The sequence below is a fragment of the Nesoenas mayeri genome (genome assembly GCF_963082525.1).
Source record: "Nesoenas mayeri genome assembly, chromosome: 10".
Lineage (NCBI taxonomy): Eukaryota > Metazoa > Chordata > Aves > Columbiformes > Columbidae > Nesoenas > Nesoenas mayeri.
This window is the reverse complement of record NC_137560.1, coordinates 16,152,957-16,179,706: the sequence shown is the minus strand read 5'-3', so window position 1 is coordinate 16,179,706 and position 26,750 is coordinate 16,152,957. Positions and strand designations below refer to the sequence as shown.

The 26,750-nt window shown below is 37.9% G+C and overlaps 1 protein-coding gene across 1 annotated transcript in view; it reads right to left on the bottom strand.

Annotated features, from left to right (window-relative positions):
- Positions 1–276: 276 nt before the first annotated feature.
- The window catches only part of SUCLG2 (succinate-CoA ligase GDP-forming subunit beta), a gene marked incomplete at both ends in the record, with an annotated part of 124,022 nt that continues 97,548 nt past the window's right edge, over positions 277–26,750 (bottom strand). The window contains 2 exons of the mRNA XM_080350620.1: positions 277–392; positions 7,815–7,935. Coding sequence (XP_080206746.1) covers positions 277–392; positions 7,815–7,935 — 237 coding nt within the window. The remainder of the gene's footprint in view (positions 393–7,814; positions 7,936–26,750) is intronic.

The window sequence follows — 26,750 nt, the reverse complement described above, 5'->3', positions numbered from 1 at the left end:
AAAAACAGCTTTATGAAATGAAGTGTTTCTTATGACAATTTAGAGTAACAAAATTACCAAAATTACATGAAGAGACACAAATTTTTCAAGAACGTAGCTGCAAAATTTCTGAAGCCTAACTTGCAGGCCTGTGGCTCAAGTGCACCATGTATCACAAACAAAGTCCACCAACACTGACGACCTCTTAGAAAAAAAACCACTAATCCTCTTTGAAATACCAACTGGAATGACGTCTTGTGAAACACACACACTTTGCATGAGAACACCTGCAAGCTGTTATTTTTTGGCTACGCTCGCCACTGCCTTCTTTGCTGCATCCTCAAGGTCATTTGCAGACATGATGGGGAGTCCACTTTCATTCAGAATACGCTGGGCTTCATGAACATTTGTTCCTAGAAAAATAACATTGACTACAATCAGTAATTAATATTAATGAACAATTGAACATCTTCTATTAAATCTCTATGACAGCAGTTAATGCTTCAAACTATACGTCACTTCAGTTTCGCAACAGATTTGACGAATGGTTTAGACCAAGCTGAGAAGAAGGAACTGTTAAATTTCAGTGACAATTTGGATAGGCAATGCAATCTGATAATAGTATTTGCATCCACAAAAAGGGCTTTATGAGGAATAGAGGGTCATTCCAACACCCACCAGGGTCGGCAGGGACATCCAGCATGAGCAGTGGATACCAGACCATGTATCAGGCCTTTAAGACACTCCGAAGATTTAACACGTTTATTAGCAACAATCAGTGACAGCTTATCAGCCGTCAGCCTATCAACTACAACTAAATTCACGCATGTTAACTGAAAGCTGCAAAATTTAAAGACAAAGATGTGGGTAATACCGAAAATCTAACTGGTTTTGAGCTGCTCTTGAATATGCTTTCTTGCATTTCTGCTAAAAAGGGGGAACACAGAAATCTCTGAAGCATTCAGCATGACACTGTTCCATCCTCTGCTGCTACACTGAATTATCCCACGTTGAAGGAGACTCTACAGCTATACAGTACAAGTGCTCCATTTTGCACATAAAGAACTCAAATTTATTCAACTGATTACATGCACAGTAAAGGAAAAAAATAAATTAAAAAAAAAAAACATCAGGAAAGCAAGTTTTTCACATGTGTAAGAGACAAATGTGTCACCTTCCCATTTACACTGGCAAATCCCGTATGGAAAACAAAAGACTTTCTCCAGCAAAGCCAAGTGACAGTTTTGATCACTGATATGCTCTGCACCACAGAAGAACTTGGAATCATAAATCCTACTGAGCAAGTGGAATCCAGACTTTGGGGTCACACCACTAGTCACGGGCACAAGTTCCTACTTGAATCCCCTCCTCCATATCAAGTTCCTCGTTATTTGCCATGTCACTATGCTTAATTACTTTGTTATTCCTAGACCTAGCAAAATGAATTTTAATTACATTTGAAGGTTTGCGCTAATTATAACTTTAATTATTAACTAAGCAAGGAGCATACTCTTTACTGTGCAACTTCCAGAATGCTCATTTGAAGGGGTGATTTTGTTTATTCGTCAGACTCTAAAAAATGTGCGAAACTGTAGAGCAGAAGTAAAGAAATTCAGAAGTCTGTCTCATCAGCATACGCAAGTCAGGATTCCCACTCCTGGCACTGGAAGAGACCAAAGACGTCCCTGTCACAGCGGGTCCCAGGGCTCTGCCATAGGACGGGCAGGTGGCTGGAAGAGGAACGTGGGACCCCGTCCGCAGCTGTTTAAAAGCTCTGGCAGAAGAGGTCACGCTCCCCATCGCTGTGCAGAAAACACACTGTGGGACTTGTGTAGGGAGGTCAAAGACATCTGAAATCTCTGACAAGAAGGGGGATTTGGTTGCATAGTAACACCCAGCACTATACAGCCCTTTTCCCAAAGGAAAAAAAAAATATATTATGGGCAAAAAATAGCAAATTATTTGCTTTTTTTTTTTCAAACACGCTATATAACATAATGTAGAAGCTGCTAATTGCCAGTACAGAATTGTACAGGGAAGTTAGAAGGCATTATGAAGGTTCTCTTCTCTGTTAAATTCCTGACATTTGTATAGCGATTCCCATTAAGTCTAGAAGGTTTTATCTATTATTCAGATACACATGTGATAAACATTTAAAACAGTCAAGATTGTACCGATCTCTCGAATAGGATTCTACAAGACAAAGTGCCGTGAGGGGAAAAAAATGGAAAGAGGGGGGAAAAAAAAAACACCTGGAAATTTTCCCACATAGAAAATATTATGTTGTTTGTGATACCACATAGTATTTAAAACTAACTTTTGCTCTTTAGTAAGTGGCCAATATTAATTTACTAACAGGTCAGAGTGGGAACTATACATTGGATCTATCCTGCACTGCATTGATTGCTCTGCACACCACTTGTCTAACATGCATTACAAAATCAATACAAAACACAGTCCAGTAAGAAGGGAGGGGGGAGTTTATGCAGACAAATGAAAATACAAAAGCTAAAAAAAAAATCTCACTGCAGTCAAAAGAGTAAGGGTATACTTTGTATTTATTCAATCAAATGCTGTTTTATAGGCAGGCCACGCAACTAAGCTTATTGTTCAGCAAGGATTTCCTTTGTTGTGATTTTCTTTTTTTAATGATAGCTTTTTATCCCATTGTGATAAGTATTTTAGACACAATGAGAACAAAGAAATTAAAATGAGAACCCTGCTGAAAGCCAAGGTAAGGGTTTTTAAAGTAAACATTCAGAAAACATTGGAAACATTTAAGAATTTACAAAGGGTATCGTTTTATTGCAGTAGATGTTAAAATAAACAAATAAATAGTCCCACTGTTCTAACATTAACCTCCTGCCACTGGATGGTGTCAGAGAACTGTAAACAGAATCCCATTCACCGGCTATGGAAATAACCTGCCCTTCACCTACACTGCAGCCAACCACGAAACTGTGGGAATTCAGAGGACTGGAAGCTATAGGGCTTTGGGTTTTGTTGCTGGGGGAGGGGTGTGGTTTTTAGTTTTGTTTTGTTTTGGGTTTTTTCCCCCCCTTTTTTTTTAAACTTGACTCTTGTTAAAGGAAAAGCTTTCTGATATGTTTTTCCTTCTTTTGTATATTACCATCACTGACACTCCATGGCAAAACAGGGAAGATGTAATTTTATCAGTATATACTTCCAGGCTTTTAAATCTAAATATCCCGCTTCTGAAACCTGGGTTCAAAAACTACCTCTCTGTGTACATGCATTCTCTGACATTTACACTTCTATTGCCTTGAAATCTCTGCTATCACTAGCAAAGCAAATCTATTAAACTTGTTACCTAAAACCCCTAGTAATAAATATTCTATCTAAGCATGTTTCTATAAATTTTAAGATAATACCAGCTCACATCATTACAAATGAGCCAAGAGGACTGCATAGGTTGAATGAAAACAAACAAATGAAACACTCAATATCATACTCCAACAGGATTTTGACAATGTTCATTCATTCACTTCACTGCCATAAAACCATCAGGAACAGGCTAAACGGCCACTGTTCCATGCTGATGGCTGGAGAGGATGCAGGACTCTGCAATGCCACTTACAGCTTTCAGGTAAATAGATATATGGGGAGAAGGCACAGATACATACATTTGGTATATGCTATCAGATAGAAGACTAACAAAAATAATCTGATCTACCCAAAACATTCTGCTATGACAAAATATTCCACAATATGCAGTATGTCTGAAAATTATTATTGACGTGAACACATTGTGACCATGTTACACTATCAATAGCAATGGTTCAGCTCTGACATGCTACACTGATAACTGTATTAAGAGCCGAATTTCCCTCCATCATGAGTACAGGTTATGTAGTTTCTGTGAGCCCACCAGCTGGAAATTCATAGTCCTCAGGTCTCAAAGACAGACGTACTGGAGAATAAGGGACAAGTTTTAAAGTCCATCACTAGCTAACCTTCAGTCAACCCTTGATTTGAGATTTGGCAAGTGATAAGTTTTAATTACTGATCTTCAGCTAGGGAACTAATGAAGAGCTGTTGGCTCTGCAGTTGAGAATAAGCCAACTTTCACTGTCTACTTATAAGAGACAATTAAACCTTTTCTATTCTGCCCACCCCATTTGCCCTTTTCTATCTTAAACTTTTCCCAATTTTAATCTTCTCCTCTGCCCCATGTTTACACCCAAATTGGATCAAAATTTCACTTGTGTGTAAAAGATTTCTGAATATATTAAAAAAGTCATTAGATTCTGAAGAACACAGAAGGTCACGAATCACATGGCTGAAAATATAATAGGAAATATTTGATTCAGACATTTGAATAAAAGCCAACTTGCTTCTAGCTGCATTTCAACATATTAAGTAGTTCTAATTCCTCCCAATTCTTCTTGTCCTATGACCACAGAAGCAGAGAATTAATTTGTTGAAAGGGAGAGAATGTAAAATTTCTAGGATAGGAATAGGGCATCTAATTCACAATTCTTTTTCATTCTTTCCTCTTATCATCTAACGCTGAGCTACACAAATGAGAAAAAAAACGGTTGGCTTCCATTCAGCGCTCCCAGTCAGTTTTCACAAAACTTAATTGAAGTACATTACATTTTAAAGGGGAAAAAATGCTGTGTAAAACCAGCAGAAGTTCGTTTTCTACATCTGTAAAAGATAAAATTTGGAGTATGTGGTTTCTCCTTTTGCCCATGAGCATTTTAAACAACAATAATCCTGAGTTTCAGCTGATGAGTTCTTTACTGATAAGGCAAGTAAATACATGTAATTATAAAGTTACCATTTTCAAAGAGGAGAGTAATCCTTTCCTTATCCACTGGTAAAACAGCTTGTAATTATTCTACAACTGAGAACAAAGATTTATCCACAGAATCCTGCTAAATCAAGACAGATTTGACTGATTAAAACTCTAGTCATCAAGACATTTGTAATACAGTGCATGTGGGCAAAGAGTCTTTAAAGTGCGGGTCACAAATCTGTTAGATTTATGGGAATAAATCATGAACCTTCTGTTGGAAAAATGGTCAAAATGGAAATCCACAAAAGTGTTTGTTCCTTTTTCTCCCTTTGAAGTGTAAAATGTTATTGGTGATATTTTAACATCTTGGGTAGCCTTATGACTTCCACAGTACTCATTATTAATTCAAAATCCTTGTATGTTTGGATAACCCAGTAGGAGTTCCAAGAAGAACAATGAAGATGATTAAGGATCCAGAGGGACTGATTTCTGAGGAAAAAGAACCAAATACATATATATATATACATATATATATATAAACACACACACAAATATATATACATATACACACACATATATGTGTGTATATGTGTGTGTGTATATATATATATATATATATGCAGAGAAATCACGAGTTATAAGCTGTTTCTAAGTACAACATCTGAAAGCTGTAAATATCGTAACTCTTTGTTTAGGATGAATTGATGGGTAACACTAGGAATAAAAGAAGGAATTAAAAACTTTTCAGATAAATATTATGCAAAAGGGAGAGTTTGCTCTATTATACTAGGACAGAGTTTCCTAAAGAAAAGATGATAACGTCATCTTTGGAGTCAGCAACTAGTCTAGGAGAATTATTGCAAACCTAGTAAAGAGTAAACAACATGCAAAGATGGCAATGAAAAGATGTTTGTGTTAAAATACGTGCATTCTGAAGATTCAGGGTCTGTAGATGAGGCAGCACATGATGCTCACAAAGGTCACAAGCACAGGAGGGCCAGGCCCTGCAGTCACCTCCCCATGGCGAGCAGCAGCTCTCCCGCTCCACAGCTTCTCCAGACAAACTACACAGTGCAGCAGCACCAGGACTCTCCTCACTCACCCCAGGGACTGGGCAATCTCCCAGGAGTCGTGTTAAAAACCATAAAAAATCACCCTTACTCGTGTACAATCATGGAAGTGTCAAAAGCACTGGAAAAAGGTCAAGACAACTCAGTGGCAGACCCGGCAGACTGCAGTTTAAAATGAGCAACTTGATTTTCTTGTCTCTCTTGTACCGGTTTCAAATATTGCAATAGAAACAACTTGCAATTTTCTTGTTCATAAGGAAAACTGATGGCTTTTGTAATATCTTTACTTAAAAAATAATCGCTATAATAGATGAGAAGTCTTGCAGATCTGACAGATAAACTTTTTTCCCAGCTGTGACAGACAGGAAAAGTTTTTTTGCCATAACAAAAGCTAAACAACATTGCCTAGAGCTGATAAACAATAAGATATTATATTTTGAAACTTTCCTGCTTGTAGCCAACATCCATCAGTCTCTTCTTCATCCATATTCAACTACCTACTTACTTCCTTAAGGTGTTTAGTGGCACCACATCATTCGAATAAAATTTTCACAATTTGTTTCTAAAATCCACTTTAGTGTATTCAAACTTTCCTGCACTTACTCCAGCATAAAAGCTACCCCATGAGAAACCAAGAATGCATTCTGGAAAGCATTCAAACCCTGCAGTGAAACGCACAGCAAAACTTTCACAGGACAAAATTGCACATCGTAGGCTGCGCTCTCCCCTGATGTGAACTATGTATCATGTGTAATGCAGCATGAGAATGAGGGATGGGAAGACCTGCTTTCTCATGAAAAGCAAAAGAAGCAAAGCACCTAAGCAAAGGTCTTCATAGGTAAACTACATCTTCATGAGTCCTGCTGACCTTGCTTTTTGAAAAGGAAAAAAGTCTGGTGTACTCAGAACCATTTTTAGTTCCCATCTACACCCTGTCCCCGCCACACACACACACTGTAGTGTTAAAATCCACCATGTTTATTGTATCTCAATTACACAAAAGGATGAATTTCCTCCTTTCACCACCAGGTTACAGGGCATTTTACCCACCTTACACACAAACAAACATGACTATTTATGCTTTTGAGGAACAGGCCTTAAAAAAACAAGCCAAACAAACAAACAAAAAACCTCAAACCAAACACCAAGAAAACCCAAACCAAAACAACAAAACAAAAACACACAAAAACCCCCCAACAAACAGAAACCCCTCTGTTTTACAAACCTACTTACCAAAAAAAAAAAAAAAAAGAAGTGTTTTAATTTACCATAGTTGTGCTAATTCTAACCAAAGCACTTTTTCATTCAATGGTAGAAGAATGTCCCTTCCTCCTTCAGGGTACTTACCAGAAACGAGAGACGAAACTCCCTACCCACTGCCATCATATTAAAGCTACGAGCTGCCAAAGAGTACTCTTCCTCACCTCTCTATTACTTTTTGTTTCCGATTTAACAGTGCTGGATGTACAAAAATAAATAAGTAAGCAAATAAATGTATTCCTTACCATTACCAAATCTTCTGTTTTTTAATGCATTTTAGCTGGATAGGATATTTGGGCAGAAGAACACATTCCAGTAATTTCTCTCCCACAAATACTGTTTCTAACATCTTTCTTTTAATTATGATATTGGAGTAAATTTAAGAAAACTATACACTGCTGCAGGTTTAGCAATAATGGAATTGTATTAAATAAAAAATCATTTGAAAAAGAAATACCTTCCAGTAAACAGAAACTTGTATAAAAATGATTTCTATTTGCATTGCAAATCTTACAAGCAAAACCATAATGCCTTCACTGTAAAATTTCATTGCTTCAAGTACCACCAGGGGCCAGGGATACAGAAATTGGTAAGGAAAGAGTTTGACTTCAGGTCATGTTATGGATGAAGAATTGGACATATTCTTATGGCGTGGGGTTAAATTGTTTACAGCATTGAGACTGAGGAAAGCTGAATTCTGTGCAGCTAAGGGAGGATTCCTGTCTGAATCCATCAGCACTCACCTTCCAGTCTGACCACCAGCGGCACCTTCAGCTCCAGCTCTCGGCAGGCTCTGGTGATACCATTGGCTATAATGGCACAGTTCACAATCCCACCAAAAATGTTTACAAGTATTGCTTCAACCTGTAGGAATGAAAGAGAAGAGGAATCAGGTGAGGTTTTGTTTGTGTTTTGTCTTGGCTTTGATTTTTAAATAAACAGAAGTAAAAGATCCAAACCACAGTACAAATTCCCCTTTGTCAGGCGGGTTCTCATTTATGGAAGGTACAAGCTTCGCCTCTGTACTCAGAGAACTGAGTCTATTGTTTCTGTACTGTGGTGCAGTGATTAATTGCCTTGGTCTAAACTGGCATAGTAATTAATGTCATAAACACATGATTACACAGAAAAGGTGATTTTCTACTGATAAGTACAAATAAAAAGAGATTGAACAATCTATACTTTTTATTTTTTTAATGTATTGAATAATCATCGGAGGTCAGAGCTCAGAAAACACGGTGTTTGAATGTGCAGATGCACATGCAATGAAATATTCATGTGGAAAATTAATAAAACAATCTGGGTACGCACTTTACCATAAGCAGTACAGAGAAAAAGGTAATATACTTGCCCTGACTTGATAAAGAGGAGTAAAAATCCCTTCTAATTAACAAAGAGAGGCATGTAATGAAGGACATTCATTACAACAGATTAATTGATAACCTCAAACAACTGCTATTCATCAGTTTCTGGAAACTGAAATTCCTGCACCCAATTCACAATTAAATTACCCTTCAGAACATACAAGACATTAATATACACACAAGATATTAATATGGCTTCTCTCCACTTGGTAAGGTAGTAAAATATTGAAGCCAAGATCATATACCAGGCTTCCCACCATGGCTTATTAAGTCAAGGGGACACCAGACAGCTGTGCTGTTTCTCATTCCATTGTGGGCTAATCCACAACATTTGAGGTATTCTACAGTAAGTTTCACTGGGTGTCACAAACAAGCTTTGCCAGAACCATGTTGATTCAAAAGAAGACAAGATAAAGAGAGGATTATGTTTGAAGGAATGAAATACCACTGGATTTCACTTGTGCATGATGTCAACCACAATTATGTTTAACTCATTGCACAAGATGAAAAGATTCACTTCACCCACCTCCAGGTAGCCAGACTCATACCTGCACCAAGAAAATTCCCTGCAGTCACACACATTTATAGCTCTGCACAATCAGGTTTAATATTTCTCGGCAGACACAACATGACAATTAACTCCTGGGCTGTGCAGTCACATAGACACTGAAAGCTCACCACTGTTGGTAATACTGCCATCCACAACGCAGCAATAAAAAGAAAAAATCAAATACTTTGCTTCCCACGTGAATACAGCTCACCATATCCTTCAGCAGTACCACGGACTGCAAAACCAACCCTTACCCCATTTGCTGCATTTACATTGCACTACAGAACTCCAAAGCTAGCAGAACAGTCATAAAATGAAGATGGCAATGGGACTACCTCATTGACTTCTCTCTCATTACCTGCTGCTGCTTCCAGCTCCAAGACTTCGTGTGATGACACCCAAAAGTGGCCAGAAAAGCTCTCATCTGACCATACAGGACACGTTGCCATTTTCTCCTCTCAAGCTTATTAGACACCTACTCTTTAATCTAGTTTTCCAGTGCAGATGTGCTAGGATGCTGCCTGCACCTGCTGCTTTTCTCCCCTTACTATATGCAGTGGAGCCATGCAAATAAGATTTACTCACTTTTCTGGGCATGCTAATACTATAAACAGAACTTTCGTGTGCCCTTTCCAAACACAAAACATCTCTAGTGCTATAAAATAAGAGTAACAATTAATAAAAAACTCCTTTAAAAATCCTGACATCCGAATTTCTCCCTCTGAAATGAGGCATGATGATTCGGTACATGACACCAGCTGCTCCGGTTCATAAAGCCTGCACAGTAACAGCATGTATATGGATCATGATATGGTTTCCTCATCACAAGCAGATCACAGTAGGTATCAGAAGGAAATTAATAATCCACTCAAATCAGAACATGCTATTTAGTTGATTTTATAACTTACTTATAGTTTAGACATGAGCCAACACTTTAATGTCATCTTAAATGCATTAATTTATCAGCTTAGGGTTTTCTGGATGCTAGGTTGGTGATGTCATTGCAATTATTTATTTCACCTTTGCATTGTTACAAAATCCTTAATGCTGCAGAAGCTACCAATGGTGAAACCTTAGACAACCTCTTCTCTGCCTTGCTCCTCCTGCTTATGCACATGCAAACATTCTTGGTGTTTAAGAGGTAAAAACACATGAAGCAAAAACAGAGCCCTTCAAACTCTTACCACATTAGCCCTTATAGTAAGGAGATATCTATGCAAAGCACTTTGATGTTAAAATACACTAATGATGTATTCTATCAGCAGGACAAGCCACAGACACTGTTTCACCCTTTCTAATAAATGCTCCTTATTCAGTGACATTGCACCAGGAATGGGACAGATCAACTTAACCGTGTTTACATTATTAGAGATAAGATTTTATGCCCAGTGCAGATATTTTAATTCCTAATGCAGACATCCTCATTTAAGAATCTGCTTTTCAGCTTTCAAGCTGAATTCTAATCAGGCCTTCTAATCCATTGGCAGCAAAAGGAAAAAGAATATTGAAGGAAATTAGATGCAGCTTGGATAATTGATGTTTGTATGTTTGGTTTTAATAAAAATACACTGTTAAATTAGAGAGGAGTCTAAAAGGATTCAATCAATAAGAAACTGAATCAGGTAGAGAATTCAATCTTGGGTTTTATTGTAATCTTCCAAATAAGCCAAAAGATCAGTTCAAATGATGCTGAGATTCACTTTAACTCTGCTGAAATTTGTGAACATTGTTTATACATGCTTCTGTAGCCTGACTAGACCTTGCATTTCCAGCTGAAAGAACTTTAACATTCAGAGCCAGTAGACGGATGAAAAGGTTTTCAGTATTTCATGTGCAGTGAGAATGCACAATCTCCGTATTATTTAAGTCTATAAGAAAAATAAACCTCCCATTGTATACCAGAATCATTACATATTAATATGCTCAGTGTCTAATGCATATGGAATATTACCCACATTAAGGAGAGGGCAAACTGTCTACATACAGGACAGTTCACTTGATAGCATTATTATTCTAATAACCATTTTTATGCAGCAGGATGCCTTATAAAATTATTTTAGTTTCCTTAATAATGTTGCTGAAATACAAAGATAAACGTATGTCCACAGCTTACATTCTTTCCATCCACCAAAACAAACGATGGATGTGAAATCGCCCTCAAATGTACTCACAACTGATCATGGACTCCTCTGGAAAAATAAGAGAACCCACAACAGCATGAAGACATCACCACCAATGGTGGTGACAACCTGCATCTGCCAGGTCTTAGCACCAGTGCTGGAAGCAAAAATGATAGAAACTGAGTGCTGCATCATCACATCACTGTCTTCAAGCTAGATATGGTACTGAATCATTGCAAATACTGGAATACCTGTTAATCCCACAGCTCCTAAAAACTATATGTACCTAGATGCAGACACACAGATAGCCTTTTCTCTCTTTATATAAGAAACTAGATGTATTTTTATATAGCTATATCTATAAAAAATCTATGCTGTTATATTAATGAATAGTTTAATTTACAGTGACTTTGCTTTAAAGTGAGCCCTGACAAACCCTGTAATTCTGCTTTGAATGTGTGGCCCCAAAAGAACCCCACTGCAATCCATGTAGGTGTATACCAACTGAAGTAACGGTGCTAGGAGGTTACTGTTAGAATTGTACTGGATCACTGACACAATCCACAAGGCTGCCAGGTTCCAGGCAACGAAGTGCATTTTATGTACAACAGAAGCAGCTTTAGCATATCTGTCTGCGTGCTAAAAAACAGATACAGTAGGTGTGCATTTACTATATTCTTTTTTTTTTAAATTATTTTCTCTAAAATGTTCTTAGCCTTAATAAAATGCACACTGACATCTGATCATCAGCCACTTAAGGACGAATACAGGCAGCACCTATAAAGCATTCCACCTTTCCTACAGCCCATTTATAAATCTATACACAGGACGTCGCGCTGTCTGCAGCCGCTGCATTCCCGTCTGCTGAATATCCTTCAGAGTCCCCACCAACACCACAAATTCTGTACACAAAAAGAGAGAGGACAGAAACTTGACACTCGCAAGTTGTTATTTCTCTTTCATTTTCCACCTGTTATTACCAGAGAACAGTTCCAACAGGCTGAGGATAACAACATGCTGCAGGACTGAACAATGGCAGATACTTCATGCAGGGTAACGCTCCGAATCTTACGTAGAACAGAAATCCAAATACGAATGCAATTAACTTAGGCTGAGGTTTCACGATCATTTGAAGAGGACCTAAGCATGGGCAGCCACCAAAGAAGGTGTCTTTGCTTCCCCCTCCCTCCCCTGCACACAAACACCCCCTCCTGTGCTGGTATCAGCATCTGAGCCCTGCAGATGCCAAAGCAGCTCCAGGATCCAACTGACCCTGCAGACACAGAAACACAGGCCCTGATGGGAGGAAGAACCCCAAAAAGTGCTGTTAGGACCTGGGATAAGGTGAGAATGTGTAAATCAAGCTGTGAAACCACTTCTTTAGCTATTGCCTTTCAGGATCAGAATGAATATTGCTTATGTACCAAAATGTGAGGCCAAAAATACAACTCCAGAACTGCCCAATAAAAAATCAACTGTCAAATCACCGAGACTGTGATTGCACAACAAAGATCTTTACTGAATATTACTGTAAATGCCTACTGGGACACAAGTGTCTTGGTTTTCTTATTTTTTTAATATGTGTTTTAAAATACATGCTTTAACAAACTATTTCAGGATAGCTGACATAAAGATAGCTCAAAACTATAATTATTCCAGCATTCAGATTCCTTTAACAAAACTTTTTGCTAGTGTATCTTCTATGAGCAGCTCACTCAAAAAACCTCCACATTATTTCATCTGATGACAGCAGGAAAGACTTGCAACAGTTTTCCAACTATCAGCAGTGTCAAATGCATGCCTGTGACTCTGTATGCATCTTTTTCCTTATATACACACACAGACGCACAAACACTCACAGAGTGAACTACAAATATTATTATAAAATCACCAATATAATCTCTAACCTTGCTGTAAATTGTTGCTCTGAAGCTCAATCCATTCATTTTAGTTGAAAACAAGCTATTCAGCAACTGTCAGTAAAACCACATCTGCAGCAAATTAAAAGCTACACTAGCAAAGAACTTGCTTACAGTTTGCTTTGATTGAAATCTGAAAAACACACCTTTACATTTCCAGCTAAATGAATTCATTTATTGACCACTCTTTACTCTTTTATCAGCTAAAAGTGTACCCAGACAGGAAGAAGCAGGACTATATTTGTTAAGTTTTCTTCTCTAGGATGCCACAGGTCACATCCGCATGGAAGACAGGGGGTTTGTGTGGTGCAGCTGACAAACATGTTCCTGCCTGGAGGCTTCTAGCATTTTTTGAGGTTAAAACATATATCATTTCTCCCAGTCTTTCTGGTCAGCGGCATCTAATTTTGTGTCTGCAAAAACACATTATTTTACCAAACTGAATTATTAAGTTGCCGTAATAGAAAATAAATCAGAAAAGCAAGCTAGCAGCATTCTGCCAGGCATTTATTTCTTCTCTCCTTCCTTCAACATAATAAAGAGCAGTGGAAGGACGATATCTCAAATAGCTCAAACACATCAAAGAATGTGGGGAAGCTCACATCACAGGATGCTGGGACACAAGCACTGAAGACACAGATGTATTCCCAGCTCACCGATGTCTCATGTAAAGGGGCTGTAACCTACACCTGGATCAAGACGTGCAGTCCTGTACACACACAAGCCTGACAAGCACTGTCACCTAAGAGTTTTATATACTCAATTCGATCTTCAGAGATGCTTAGTACCTCAGCTCCCAAGGAATCCCAGTTAAAAAGAAGGATATTCACCACTCCTAAGGCCAGACATCCAGGTTGCAGTTTGGTCTCGCAGAGATCCATTTGCCTTCATAACAGTGACAGGCAAGAGCTTCTTAAAGTCTCACAGAGCTGGAAGACTGCAGCAACATTTAACAACAGCAAAGCAACAAGAACTGCTGCAGTTTAGAGATGCACAAGGCAAGATTCACAGGAATGTGTATTTAATTAGCTACAGGTAAGCAAGGAACTTTCATTCAACTTCTTAGTGGCTATACGTTTTATTAAGAAAGAAATCTCAAGTATAACAAGGACAAAGCAAGTCTCCTTGTTATCCGGAGACACAGACACCAAGGTAGGGAGGTGAGGACATTTTCCAAACCCTTTGGAGACATCTGAGTTTGCCTGGATTACATGTCAAAGGTTCCCGTGTCCCAGACAAAGATCTATTCCCCCTGCCTTTTAAGAGGTAGGTAGCAATACTAAGAAAAAAAAGAAACAAAAAAACCCCAACACACTGGGTAAAATGGGATGCATAGTTCTTCACATTGAATCTAATAATGTACATTTAATCCTTTCTGTTATTCCACTGGTTTTTATTATTCATTTATTCACAGTTTGCAAGATTTGGTTCAATGTAAAAGAAGCAGTTATCTCCAACTTTTAATACAATGCAATAAAAAAGTAATAAAGCACAGATTCCGCACACTTGCGTCTTTACTCTGTATCTTTCTGCTCCAACTAGTAAGTCTGATCCAAACACTTTAAAATGTCTCTCTATTATTAGAACATGGACATGAGGTAAAGTATAATTTTTGTTATCTAGTTTTGAAATATTACTCTAATCCTCTACCTTTTTATATCAGACAACATTTATGGTTCATTTGAAGATTAAACCGGCTGTCTCAGAGCAGTATGAAAGGTTTACAAACACAAAAACAATTGCTTAAAATATCCACTAGAGGACAGTGCAATTCAACACGGAAAAGGAATATAAAAATCCCCTTGGAGAGAAAAGCAGGGTTTCTACTTAAAGTCAAACTATCTCATTTTACTTTCTAAAAATGATGCTAAATATTATTTTGCCTCTTTGGGATGAGATTTTGAAAGTCTGAAGGTGAAAAACTTAAGGAGGTTGAATCAACAAAAAGCAGAACAAAAACGCTTGCAGTCAGGTGAAGAAATAATGATACAATGCAATTTTGAATGTTTTTTACTATTTTAAAATTGATCTAGGTTTAAAATTAACTGGTAATATACCCTTATTCCTGCCATAGCAGGAAAGGAACTCTGATGAATTCCCACAACAAAATTAAGATTTTCTGTTTGGCTGGACTGGCTGACAGGTAGGAAAAGCAGTTTAAGGATTTTCTCCAATGCTGTTTTTTGTCCTGTATTTAAGAAGTTTCTGAGACACAAGTCTCACTGAGAGCAAATGTTTCTGCATGTTAGGTTCTATCCTTGAAGGGCTGGTGAGACGGCAGTATCTGGCCGGGGTACAGCCCAGCACTGGAGGAAGGTTCTTCCAGCAACACAACACAACTTGTTGGTGCCACCCAACAAGTCCCAAACACCACATTTTTACAAAATCCAAACTTTGTGGCTCCCAGTTTCTGATGTGCTAAACCAGCCAGCCTAGAGTCTTCAGTCTTCCTTGTTTATGGCAAATTCAGGATCTAGAAAAGGATACTATTTTATTGGGTTTTGTTTGAAAATGAGTTGGCAACAATTCTCTGCTGATTGACCAGGTCCTGGTTGCCGCCCTTTGGTGGGATGAGGAAAACGTGCAGGTGAGCAGGGTGCTGCAGCACGGAGAGCTGAGGCGCCCTCCGATACCAAAGCCTGCTCTCAGGATGGGCCACCAGGAACATCTCTGTCCTGGGATTTTCTCTCACTTTGCTGTGGCACTGACATAAGAAAAAAACATTAAGGGATCAGAGCTCATTAAATTGATGGTATGAGATGAAACAAGGACTGGCAGATTACACAGCGCAGTACAGTACTGGAAGCTGTCCCCAGAGACCTTCCTTTGCCCAGCTGTGAGGAGCTTGTTGTTTTGGGAACAGAAATATTCCAATTCTAGGCACACAGCCTCCTTCAAATTCCAAAATGTCATGGCATACAGCAACGTGACCTTGGGAACCTTCTCTTCAGTGCCTCTTTTCAGTGAGGCAAGTCTTGCATTCAGACGTTTTCTGGGACGTTTCCTCATCTGCAGGACACGCGCTCTGCACACCCCGAGCCCTCCTGGCTCAAACTCATTCATCACAATAATGCCGTCGCTCCTCTGCAGCCCTTGGTGTGCGATCACACTTCAGATGTGCTTATGAAGATGCAAATAGTCATGTGCTTTCTATGCCTGTGCTACCACCTGGCAAGACATCAGTCCAGAAACCATCTACACCATGTTAACACAGCCCAGAGTATGAGCTAATTAATCCTACTGCAGAATACAGGAGAGCAGGCAAGTGCCTGCAACCATGCAGGCATGTTCTTTCACTGATAGGAAGCACAACCACCTCCTAATGTAATCCTTATTTATGATAATAAGGGACAAGAATAAGGAAAGAGAGGGAAAGAGAAATGTTGAGAGCACACAGTACTATTCTGAAGTATATTTGAGAATCAGGACAACAGCTTTTAGTACAAAATGCAGCTGGTTGTTACTAGAACGCTTGCATTTTCGGTACCAATAGAGGAGGATAAATTTTCTAGCAGATCATGAGCACCAGCAATAAAAGTACCTGAATTTGTTCTGACTATCCTTTCAATATCTAAGTTCCAATGAGCTCAGCTCCTAGATGAGCAGATCACAATGCAGATCAATATAAAATTAAGAGATGATGACGACCTTCATGACCACATACTGCAGAGCTGAAGAACACACATGATGAATTCTCCTGTGTCAGATGAGGGCACAATATTTCTTTTAATTTCCTCTTTGTGCACCGAGAACCAAAGGTTGTTGCATGTTTGGGTCTGGTTTGGGAGATTTTATTCTAGCAAAACAAGATAGACCCATGCCACCACATTTGAAGGCATATTGGTAAGCACTGGTCATTACATACTTAGGGAATTCATGCTATTTGACTGGTCTCTGTTAGCGTAAGTTGTAGACATCCTTCAAATCCATTCACCCAAGATAATTCATACAGTATCATAACTGCAAGGAGTTCTTTCATAACTGCAGAATGTCTATTAAAATTGATCCAATATTTGTTGAATCTTGCCTCTGCACTTCGGATTAACTTCTCAATCAAAGGCACACAGTAGTTTCTCTAACATTCCTAGTGTCTGAAGCTCAAATAAGACAAAACAACACAGAAATGTGATCATCATTTAAGCAAGATGATACAACAGGTAGTATATGTTCCTGCTATTTCACGAACACACCATGCCCTGGGTGCATCTGTGTACAGTTTCATCATGCTTTATGATGTGTTAATAGGCAAAAGGCCAAATGATTTTAAATCATCCAATTTCAAAAGAATTGAATATTCCTCAAAAGAGAGAGTAGCCGAAGAACATGGATATATAATCAAAATGGAGGTGGTGCAGTACACAATCCACAGCACGGATTGCTGTCAGATAAATTGTTCGAGTAGTGTTACAGACACCTGGCAAATTAGTAAATCCAATACTATTAAGTGATACAATCACAAATATCCACAAAAGGGCTTGACTAAACAGAACTCGTGGTATGATGACTCCTTTAAGTCTTCATTTTTATTTCAACAGCCAGTTAAAAATGTATATATTATACATTTGGAAATATCTTAAGGTATGCCTTTTCTCTACCTATTGGCCATTGTTTTGACTTTGACATAAATCCAGCCAGAATGTGCCTTACTGTAAACAGAGAGTTACTTAATAGTTCAGGGAAGAAAAAGCAAAACGAAACCCCAAAAAACATGCTAAGATTGGAATGTAGATTGGATGTAGATAATGTTGGAGAATCACCAGTGAAATTTCCAAACAAAGCACAACATTTGAACATACCTCTTTAAAATTATTTTAAAAATTCATTTTTTTATTTGCTTCTGGAGCCCTTCCATATCCGATAACTATGTAGCCTTCAATAGGCACATGGAATTCTACCAAAGCAGCTTATCTAACAGGAGTGGTCTGGCAGACAGTAAGATTTGTGTGAATACAGCCACTCTGAAAAAGGCACATCTATAGCTGATGAGAATACCCACAGGTCTACTAGGTATCAAAATCTCATGCTTGTGCTTTTAAACATCTGTCATCCACTATCTGGAAACAGCAAAAACTAATTTGTCCTGCAAGATACTGAAATGATATTTATTCATGGCAACATTACTACAGCTTTCTCTGAAGTACATGGTGTTCCAAAATGATGGATCCAATTTGAAAGCATTTGTGCTTTGAAATTGGGTTCATCTTTTCGAAACGCCCTGTATTTGGCAATGGCTACTTTCAAAGCAATGACTAATGCAAAACAAGCTTTGTCAGGTCAGTTCTGGGTCTGGCAATTTTTAGATCTCCCAGTCTGCACAGTAAGAATTGTGCCCAGAAAAATCTCAAGTACAAAATTAAAAGATCTTTTTGTGTGTTTGATGCTTATGCTTTTCTTATATTACTAAAAAACCAAAACAACACACACCCCCAACCACAAAAACAACAAAAACCCAAAACAAACAAACAGGACATTAAAAAAAGTAATGTAACCTTAAACTGATTTGAAAACGAACCATCAGAACCAGTTTCCAGAGACAGAAAAATGAGGTCCTAAAGGAATGGCCACGCATACAAAGTTTGCAACCAAAGAGTCTGATGAATATTGCTAAGTCATAGGAAGATCAAAAAAAAAAGAAAAAAAGGCAATCAATCATGATGACTTTGTATTTCTGCTCAGGAGAACACATAAACACATATCAAACTTTGATTTTATCCCCATATTAAAAGCTGGGAACTCCCTTGAAATGAAGATTTCACTTTTTGTTTATAGAAACCTCGGGAATCTAGGAGCTGGAATTTTAAGAGAGACTCCACATGACTGACACCTTAAGACTTCACAGCACCAGAGTCATCTGCCATTTCTTTTCCCACCATTACATGCTCGGCTCTACACCTCGGTTTGGCTAAGGGACAGGCCCAATTACCACTTTCAGGCCACCATGGCAAGGGATTTATTTCCTGAAACCAAACGTCACAAAAACTTCTCTCTTAAGAAATAACTTTAGAAATATAAATACTATATTTATCTAGAGCATCAAATACTAAGTGGCCGTACCCACCACAAGGGAGAAAAGAGACAAAACAGTTATTCTTCTGCTCTAAACAGATTTGGGATCTTCCTATTTTGTCACCTGAGAAACATCTCTGACACATATTCCCCATGCAGAAGAGAATGAAATGCTACAGAAGTTCCTATCTAGGTCACACTGTTTTTCTTTCTGAGACAATGGAAACTTTTTAAAAGGAATTCTGTACTTCAAGAAGCTTAATTAAAGTATAAAAATGCATTGTCATGGGTACTGTACTGCATATACACGTCTGAAATCTCCAAATAATTAAAACCCGTTCTTTTATGGTAACATTGTAGTCATCAAAAATGTGACTTGCTGTGCTCATTAGGTTCCGAATTACTACCACATAAAAATCAGCTAACTAGTAACACGTAAGCAAATCAAAATAGGAACAGTAAAACTGAGAAAGGTACAAAAAAGAGTGAACAAGCTTAGTATACAGAAAGACTGAAACTGGGACTTTCCATCTTAGAAAAGGAAAACTGAAGGAGGACACATAGCAAAGACTGCAAGTAGCAGGAGAAAAAAGGAACAAGGTGCAACCATTTTGTCCCTGCCTTGGGTAATTTTATTTCTTAGTCCTTAGCTCCTGTAATGTCAAAGATGGCAAAAATACAGACGGGAAGGGGTCCTTTTACAGTTATTTTAAAATATAACATATAGTTATTGCGTGAAACTCATTGACATGGGATATTGTTTATGCCAAAAACTTACATGAGTTGAGAATATACAGTAACAACTACACAGAAGGAAAGTCACCAAAGACTGGTAAATACAAGGGTCCCAAGGATCACTAGAAAGCTGGGGGGATATATCAAGGAAGTACCTTCACAGACTTGTCCTCTTTTTGTGTTCTCCAGGAATCTGCTACTACTGGAGAAGAAAGATCAGATCAAGACAGATCCAAATCTTACTCAATGCAGTTACACTCTTCTATTAAAACTAAATGCATGTCCATCATGTTTTTATTACACCTATGCACCACCATGCAGTCCAAATTAAATCACAAAATAGTTAATGCTTGGGAGACACATTCCTTTATCAGTTTCCATGATTACAACACTCCCTAATCTCAACAGTTACCACTTAATATCCTTCAGGTATGTGGCACTGGACAAGTGATCAAAATGCATTATTTTGATGACTTCTCTTTTCCTTTTAATACCATTAATTCCTTGGTCTTTCCTATCCTTTCAAGGATAGGAGTCCAGTCAGAAGATGGGAACTGAAATTTATACCTATGACTTTGTCCACATGGGGAACAAGTTTAAGAATAGCTTATGTAGGCCTTCTTCCTCTTGCTTCATTAAGTCCACTCATTAAGCAACCAGTGCTTAACCAGAGGGAGAAGAGCTGGTTCCGTGGGCTGTGCCAATCCATAGAAGACAGACAGCTTAAGCAGAATCAGGACGTTTTCCTACAGCCTTGCTAAACTCAGCCCAAAATATTTTCCTGACCCACAGAAGGCGATGTGGGGCAGATCCCCACCCACCAGCTCAGACTCTTTCCCAGTCTGCACCACCAGCAAGTGACCATCAGGACTTGCCACCATCTAAGCGTCAGTAAGAATCTTTGTTCGAGAAATGTCTCTTCTGAAGACTGGCCAGTCTGGCATTATATATTGAAGACATTTAGCTCAGAACAGGACTGCTGGAAGATGGATAATGATCTTTATCTTCTGCAAGGTTTATATCAGGTAATTTAAACTAAAAAAAAAAAAATAAAATAAGATAGTTTAAAAATTAATGACCAGTAATAACATCCCCACAAACAGGATCCTAAGCTAAGAACTGTTATTATCACAAAACAGGATGACTCAGGAGTTGACAAAGTGGTTCTACATACTTTTTGGATTGTCTTGCTACTTGCAAAATCATAAAAGGCAACGTTTTTTCCTTACATAATAACAAAGCAGGAAAAACTTGGCCTTACTCTTTGACAAGTATAAATCACTGATGTCACTTTACTCTTCCTGATAATTTAACCTATCATCTACATTTTCAGCAAACATTTCTTCACCTATTTTCTACATTAAAAAGGGAATAACCTTCAGAGAAATAGTTAATCGATAATGATCTACAGGCCACTTTTCAGAAATTTATCAAAGCATCTTGCAATAAAAACAGCTGAATGTTTTACCCACAACCCCAAAATGATATAATCAGCAAATCTGAACTGTGAAAGAAGTTATAGAGGTACATTAAGAAACAGACGGAGTGAGCATAAAAGAATCGCAGATAAACCAGCATAAAGGAACTTAACTTCAGGTTAATCAAGGTTGAGATGCTCAAGGCAGCCATGGGGAGTCATACACACAAAAATTAACAGGAGAAGCAAGTAAATCACAGCCTGCTTCTTACGTCTCTAAGCCAGTTCTGCACAGAGCAACACAAGGAATTGTAGGGCTCTCCGTTAACCATATTCCCTTGCTTCACAAGTATTTTTGCAGCCAGGAAAAAAAATACATATATCAAAAAATGGCTCAGCTAGATACCTGTTAACTTCGGTGTGAATTAGAAAAATCTTATGAGGATTTAAAACTCACACATTAAATGGCAAAAAATGTCAGAATGAGCCTCAAATGTATGCAGTCATAACAGATGAAACTAAGCATGAGGAAAACAAATAGCCAGCAAATATTCAGTTATAAAACTGACCATCTATCACATAGCCAAAAGCTGTCACTTGGCTTCAGTAGTAGACTTTTTCTAAATTCAGATTTTCTACTGTGATCAATACCGTAATAAACTGGCAACTTAGAAGTGTATCTTTGAATTCCTACACCGAGGATCTAAATAAAGAGCCAATTCCCAAACAAAAACTATTTCGGAACCTTGTTAAAGTGCAAAACACAATCATAATATTTAATGCTAAGCAAACAGGTAAGTCCAGGATTGTCTCGTACCTTTTGGTCTGAAAATCAGATAAGCAACTACATTCAAACCAGATTACTTATTATACAGTTTGGTAGCACAAAAGTGGAATTACAGGTTTATGTGTTCTTGTGGTGACTTTTTAAAATCTATTTCATCACCTCAAAGCCACCCCTTGTTCTCTGATACACACAGTACTGAGAAAAAAATACAATCCAGGCTAAGCTGTAAAAATGAGAATAAATTCAAAGTCTGTATTTCAAAAGAAAACAATACAAATGGTTATAAGCAAGGAAATTAATGCAGACAGAAACAGTTTAACGCATGTATTGCATGTAGTTTTTGTTAATTACTTTTTAAGTACTTAAGCACAGTAGTAGCTAAAGAGAATTTGAAAGAGAGATTTACATAAAAACGTTTCCAAGTGGGTGTTTCCTGCTGAGCCGCAGTCTGCCATAGCAGTGCTGATTAATCAGGAAAGCTTTGCCTTCCCTTTCAAAGCCCTTAATAGCCCACCACAACCTCCTTCCCAACCCCTCTTTTCAGCCATCAACAGGGTACGTTCCTGCCTGGATTCTGTCCTGCCAGTTGATGGCAGCCACCAGCCAGACCTAAACATCTGCACACACCCTCTCATGTCTGAAAGCAGCTTTCCATTAAGATTCCCCCATGCAACTCCACTGACACCTTTTAGTCAGGACGTCAACAACGTCCCCAAAACATCACAGGTTCACCAAGGTAAGACTTCTGGCAACACAAAACTACTGTGGTTGTAGCTCTCCATCTCCACTTTCTATCTTGGGCCCTCCTGGAACCTCAGGGCAAATGTTCCTGTAGTGGATCTAATCCAATTAAAGTATGAAGAGACTTTTTTTTTTATGCTGCATTGATATATTGTCTGGCACAACAAGTCTTGGTCCAACAAGAGCCAATACAAAAGGAGAAATACTACCAGTAACAACAACAGTAACGACACAGCACTGTAAGAGCAATTAACCTAATCCAGCAGCTGCAAAATGACAGTGATTCCACTGTGAACTAATATTCCGGCTCTGAAAGCAAATTCACATGCACTCCAAGCTATTGCCTTTTAATTCTCTGCAGTTGCTATTTTACTGCTACAATTCACCTCCCCAGGAAAGCACTTTACATGAATGTGGGCACTTGCAGCTAGGAAAGCATTTCAAATGAACGTGGGCACTTGCAGCTGCCCAGCACAGCGACGTGTGGCTGAGTTCTCACAAGGGCTGGACCTAAACAGAGACAGGTTACAGCTCTGGGAACAAGGAGATGACACATGGAGGTACGTTCAGAAGACCTTATCCATGTCCTTTGAAAGGGACAGGAACTCGGTGGTTCTTGCCGGTGCTTGCAAAAGTGACAATGGACAAACTGAACACCTGCAACAAGTCCCTTCTTCTTTGGGTGGAAAACACCACAAATACTGACATTTCTGTGAGACATCGGTCCAAAGTACTCTACCATACTTGGTCTTTAGGGCACCAATACATAGTGGTAGAACTTCAATTGAAAAACAGTTTATTGAATATTTGATTTGATAAAGCCATCTACCACTTAAGTGTGGACACACACTAAAAAGCTCAAGCCGAGAACTTTTCAACAGCCAAGATACCCTGCAGCACTCGCAGCAGCTCTCACCTCGGTGACACCTTCGAGTGTTTACAAAGAGCAAACAAAAGGACTCTGGTTTAATTCTGTCTAATTAAAATGTTTTAAAAGAATTTAATTACAATACGCCAACTACACAAACGTAAAGATCTTTCCTACAGAGAATTAGTGATGAATTGAATGATTTTTTTTTAAATCAAACTGTTGGCAAGCGTTTTGGGTTTCCTGTTAGTAAACAACCATACGAATGCTAAACATATTTATTCACAACTTGACACAAAATACAGCTCTGTAATTAATCATTTCCCTATCTAATTCAGACAAAATAAAACTGCAAACTTGTACCCTTCTCTTATTATGAAATAGTCAGTTACACATAAATGAATAATTATCTGAATTATCAACTATCTACAGATGTGCGGCTCTTTTCAGCGCAGACAATGGCATACCCCTGGTGCATGCTGCTAATCTCACACACATTCACTTATTCTTTGTTTTAAATGAGAAAATCTCCTTACATACTAAATAAGCTCAATCATGGGCTATTAAAACTATTGTTTCAGTTTATCTATTAATTGCAGGCTTCCCAATCTATATTCATTGCTAAGATGCCAGCCCTCTTATTAATTGAAAAATGACTGCATGAGTGGGTAAAATGTTAAAGGCCAGGGGTTAAGACTAATTCTGTAAAATTAAGGTAACTCTCAAGCTGTGAAAAGTTGTCATTGGAATTAACTGCTTGAAATCCTGTCTTATTGTGAAAATATAAAGGCTAAGTTTCAGATATAAAAATTATTCATTAGAGCTTATTTAATTTCACAGGCTTAAATAATTTGCAAGAATAGTTTGCTTTCCATATCAACAGATGTTTAGATTTGAAACACTGTATGATTATACTTCCAATAAAAGCTTATTTTTGTCTTCTGAAATGCAACAATTAGGAGTCAATATGAAGACAGAGCAAACTATGTCGCTTATGTTAAAAGATTACATCCTTTGTAGGAATGTTATATTAATCCAAAACAAATCGGAAATGTAATCTACTGCTTGAATACTGTTTTGAATGTAATGGCAGCATTTATATGATTTTTTTTTTCTCCACTTAAGTGGGAAAAGTAAATTTACAAGGGCTTTACAAGCTCGTTACATTCAAATAGAATAAAAGTAATACGCAGGCATATTGCACAAGTGACACATTTAACAGACAAAAAACTTGTTTTGGTAAAATAAACAAACAAAAAACTACAACATAAACAATTAAGGACACAAAAGACGTGCCAAGACCTAGGCTGGAATAGCATGATGCCACTTCTTTCTAAATGCTCTTTTTCATGACAGTTAACCCTTGAACTAACAGAATGCCACATTACTTACACACTTCATACAAGATTGCTCCAGAAGTCTAATACAGCTACTTAGAAATCAATGTCTGTTTAGACACCCGTAACTCACATATAGCATTGCAAACTAGTTTTCCTTGGTGCAATGGAAAGAGGAGTGGGAAAGGAGGGGAAACAATTTAACTTTATAATCCGTGAAGTCAATGGAATGATTCTTGAATAACAGCAGATAATAATAACATTCATTATCAAAGTTTCACTTTGTCGTTTGTCTTCAGTGTCTGCGGCTGACAGATATATTCATTTATAATTCTTTGCCAGTTGCACACTGGCAAACTCTTTTAAATTAGTCCCTTGACTTGAGCCTATGAATTTAATTCTTTGCACAAACAACTGGGCAGTGTTTCAAAACTTCGCTTCAAGACACCCGAAGAGTCCTGTATCGTACCTAGCAGAAAAACAAACAGGCTACTCCCTTGTGTGTGCTGGAATGCTGGTTCTCTTCAGAATTAAACACAATATGGATGAAAAATTTAAGAATTACCAAAAGTAAAGTATCAAAAAATCTCTTTGCCCTACAAACTTCTGAACTTTTTCAATTTTGATTCAAATTAGAAGCATATCTAAATCTCCAAGTACTTGCATTGAGTCCCCCCCAAATTATTTTAAATCTATTCCACTGCCTATAATTCTTTCTCATTATGCCTGAAACAGAGTAAGAATTGCTGTTCGTATCAATGAAGAAAAACATTGTCCTTTTTAGAGTTACTAACTCTCTTTGCTCTAAAACCAAGAATGAAACGCTACTGAAACTGTTTAAGGAAGAATATATACTAAAAAGAAAAACGCAACAAATTAAAGTCAAGGCAAATGGTACAGTGATGACTGTATTACTCCTTTCATTTGGGATTATTCTGATCATATGGAATTAGATATATTATTCACAAAAATCCTCTATGAGCCCATGATCAAAGCCATCTCAGAAATGAGATGATTACCAATCGCAACTCCAGGCAACACATTGCTGCAGACGAAATTGATGCAAAGCAGAAATGAGTGTAATAGGTCCTTGTTGAAACAACCAGTACATTTTTCTCATAAATACTCAAATACGTTACAGTCACCATTTCTTGATTTTTCAACTAGCCAGATGACAAACTGCACACATTAGATTAACAATATATCAAGAGGCTTTCAAATTGAGAATTAAAGAACGAACTGTGTCAGCAAGTTATGGCTATTCATGCATTATAAGTAAAATACACAAGCATTTGTAAAGGTTACTTTGCAAGAGATTATCGCAGTAGTAACTTGATGTGGAAGAAAAAGCATTGTCATGGATTAGCAATGAGACGGGTTGGCTTCAGAAAGCAAAAAGCAGTGGTTCAAAGAAGCAAATTAACTGGGTAGACAAAAGTCAGAAGTAACAATAATACGGCAATATTGAAAGGATCCAGTTTAGCAGTTCCTGCACTCTTTCACCTGTGCAGGTATCCTCTGCTCAAGCAGAGCAGTAAGTTTATTGTACATGGTGGTATTTTATTTATCCTGTGAAAAAAACAACAGCTGTTCAAAGTCCAAATAATCAAGTTTGGATAACAAAGCACCTTAATATATCTGCAAAATTATTCATTTTTCTACATGTTTTCAAATATTCAATGAAGCAGAGGTTAGGAAACATCTCAGTCAGAACTGTTTTGCAATGGATTCAAATATAAGCAGGTGTGGTATATCACAGAGCAATCAACACAGATACACTTGTAGTATTTCATTCATCCTTATGCAATTAATATATTTACCTGTTCACATGAAGA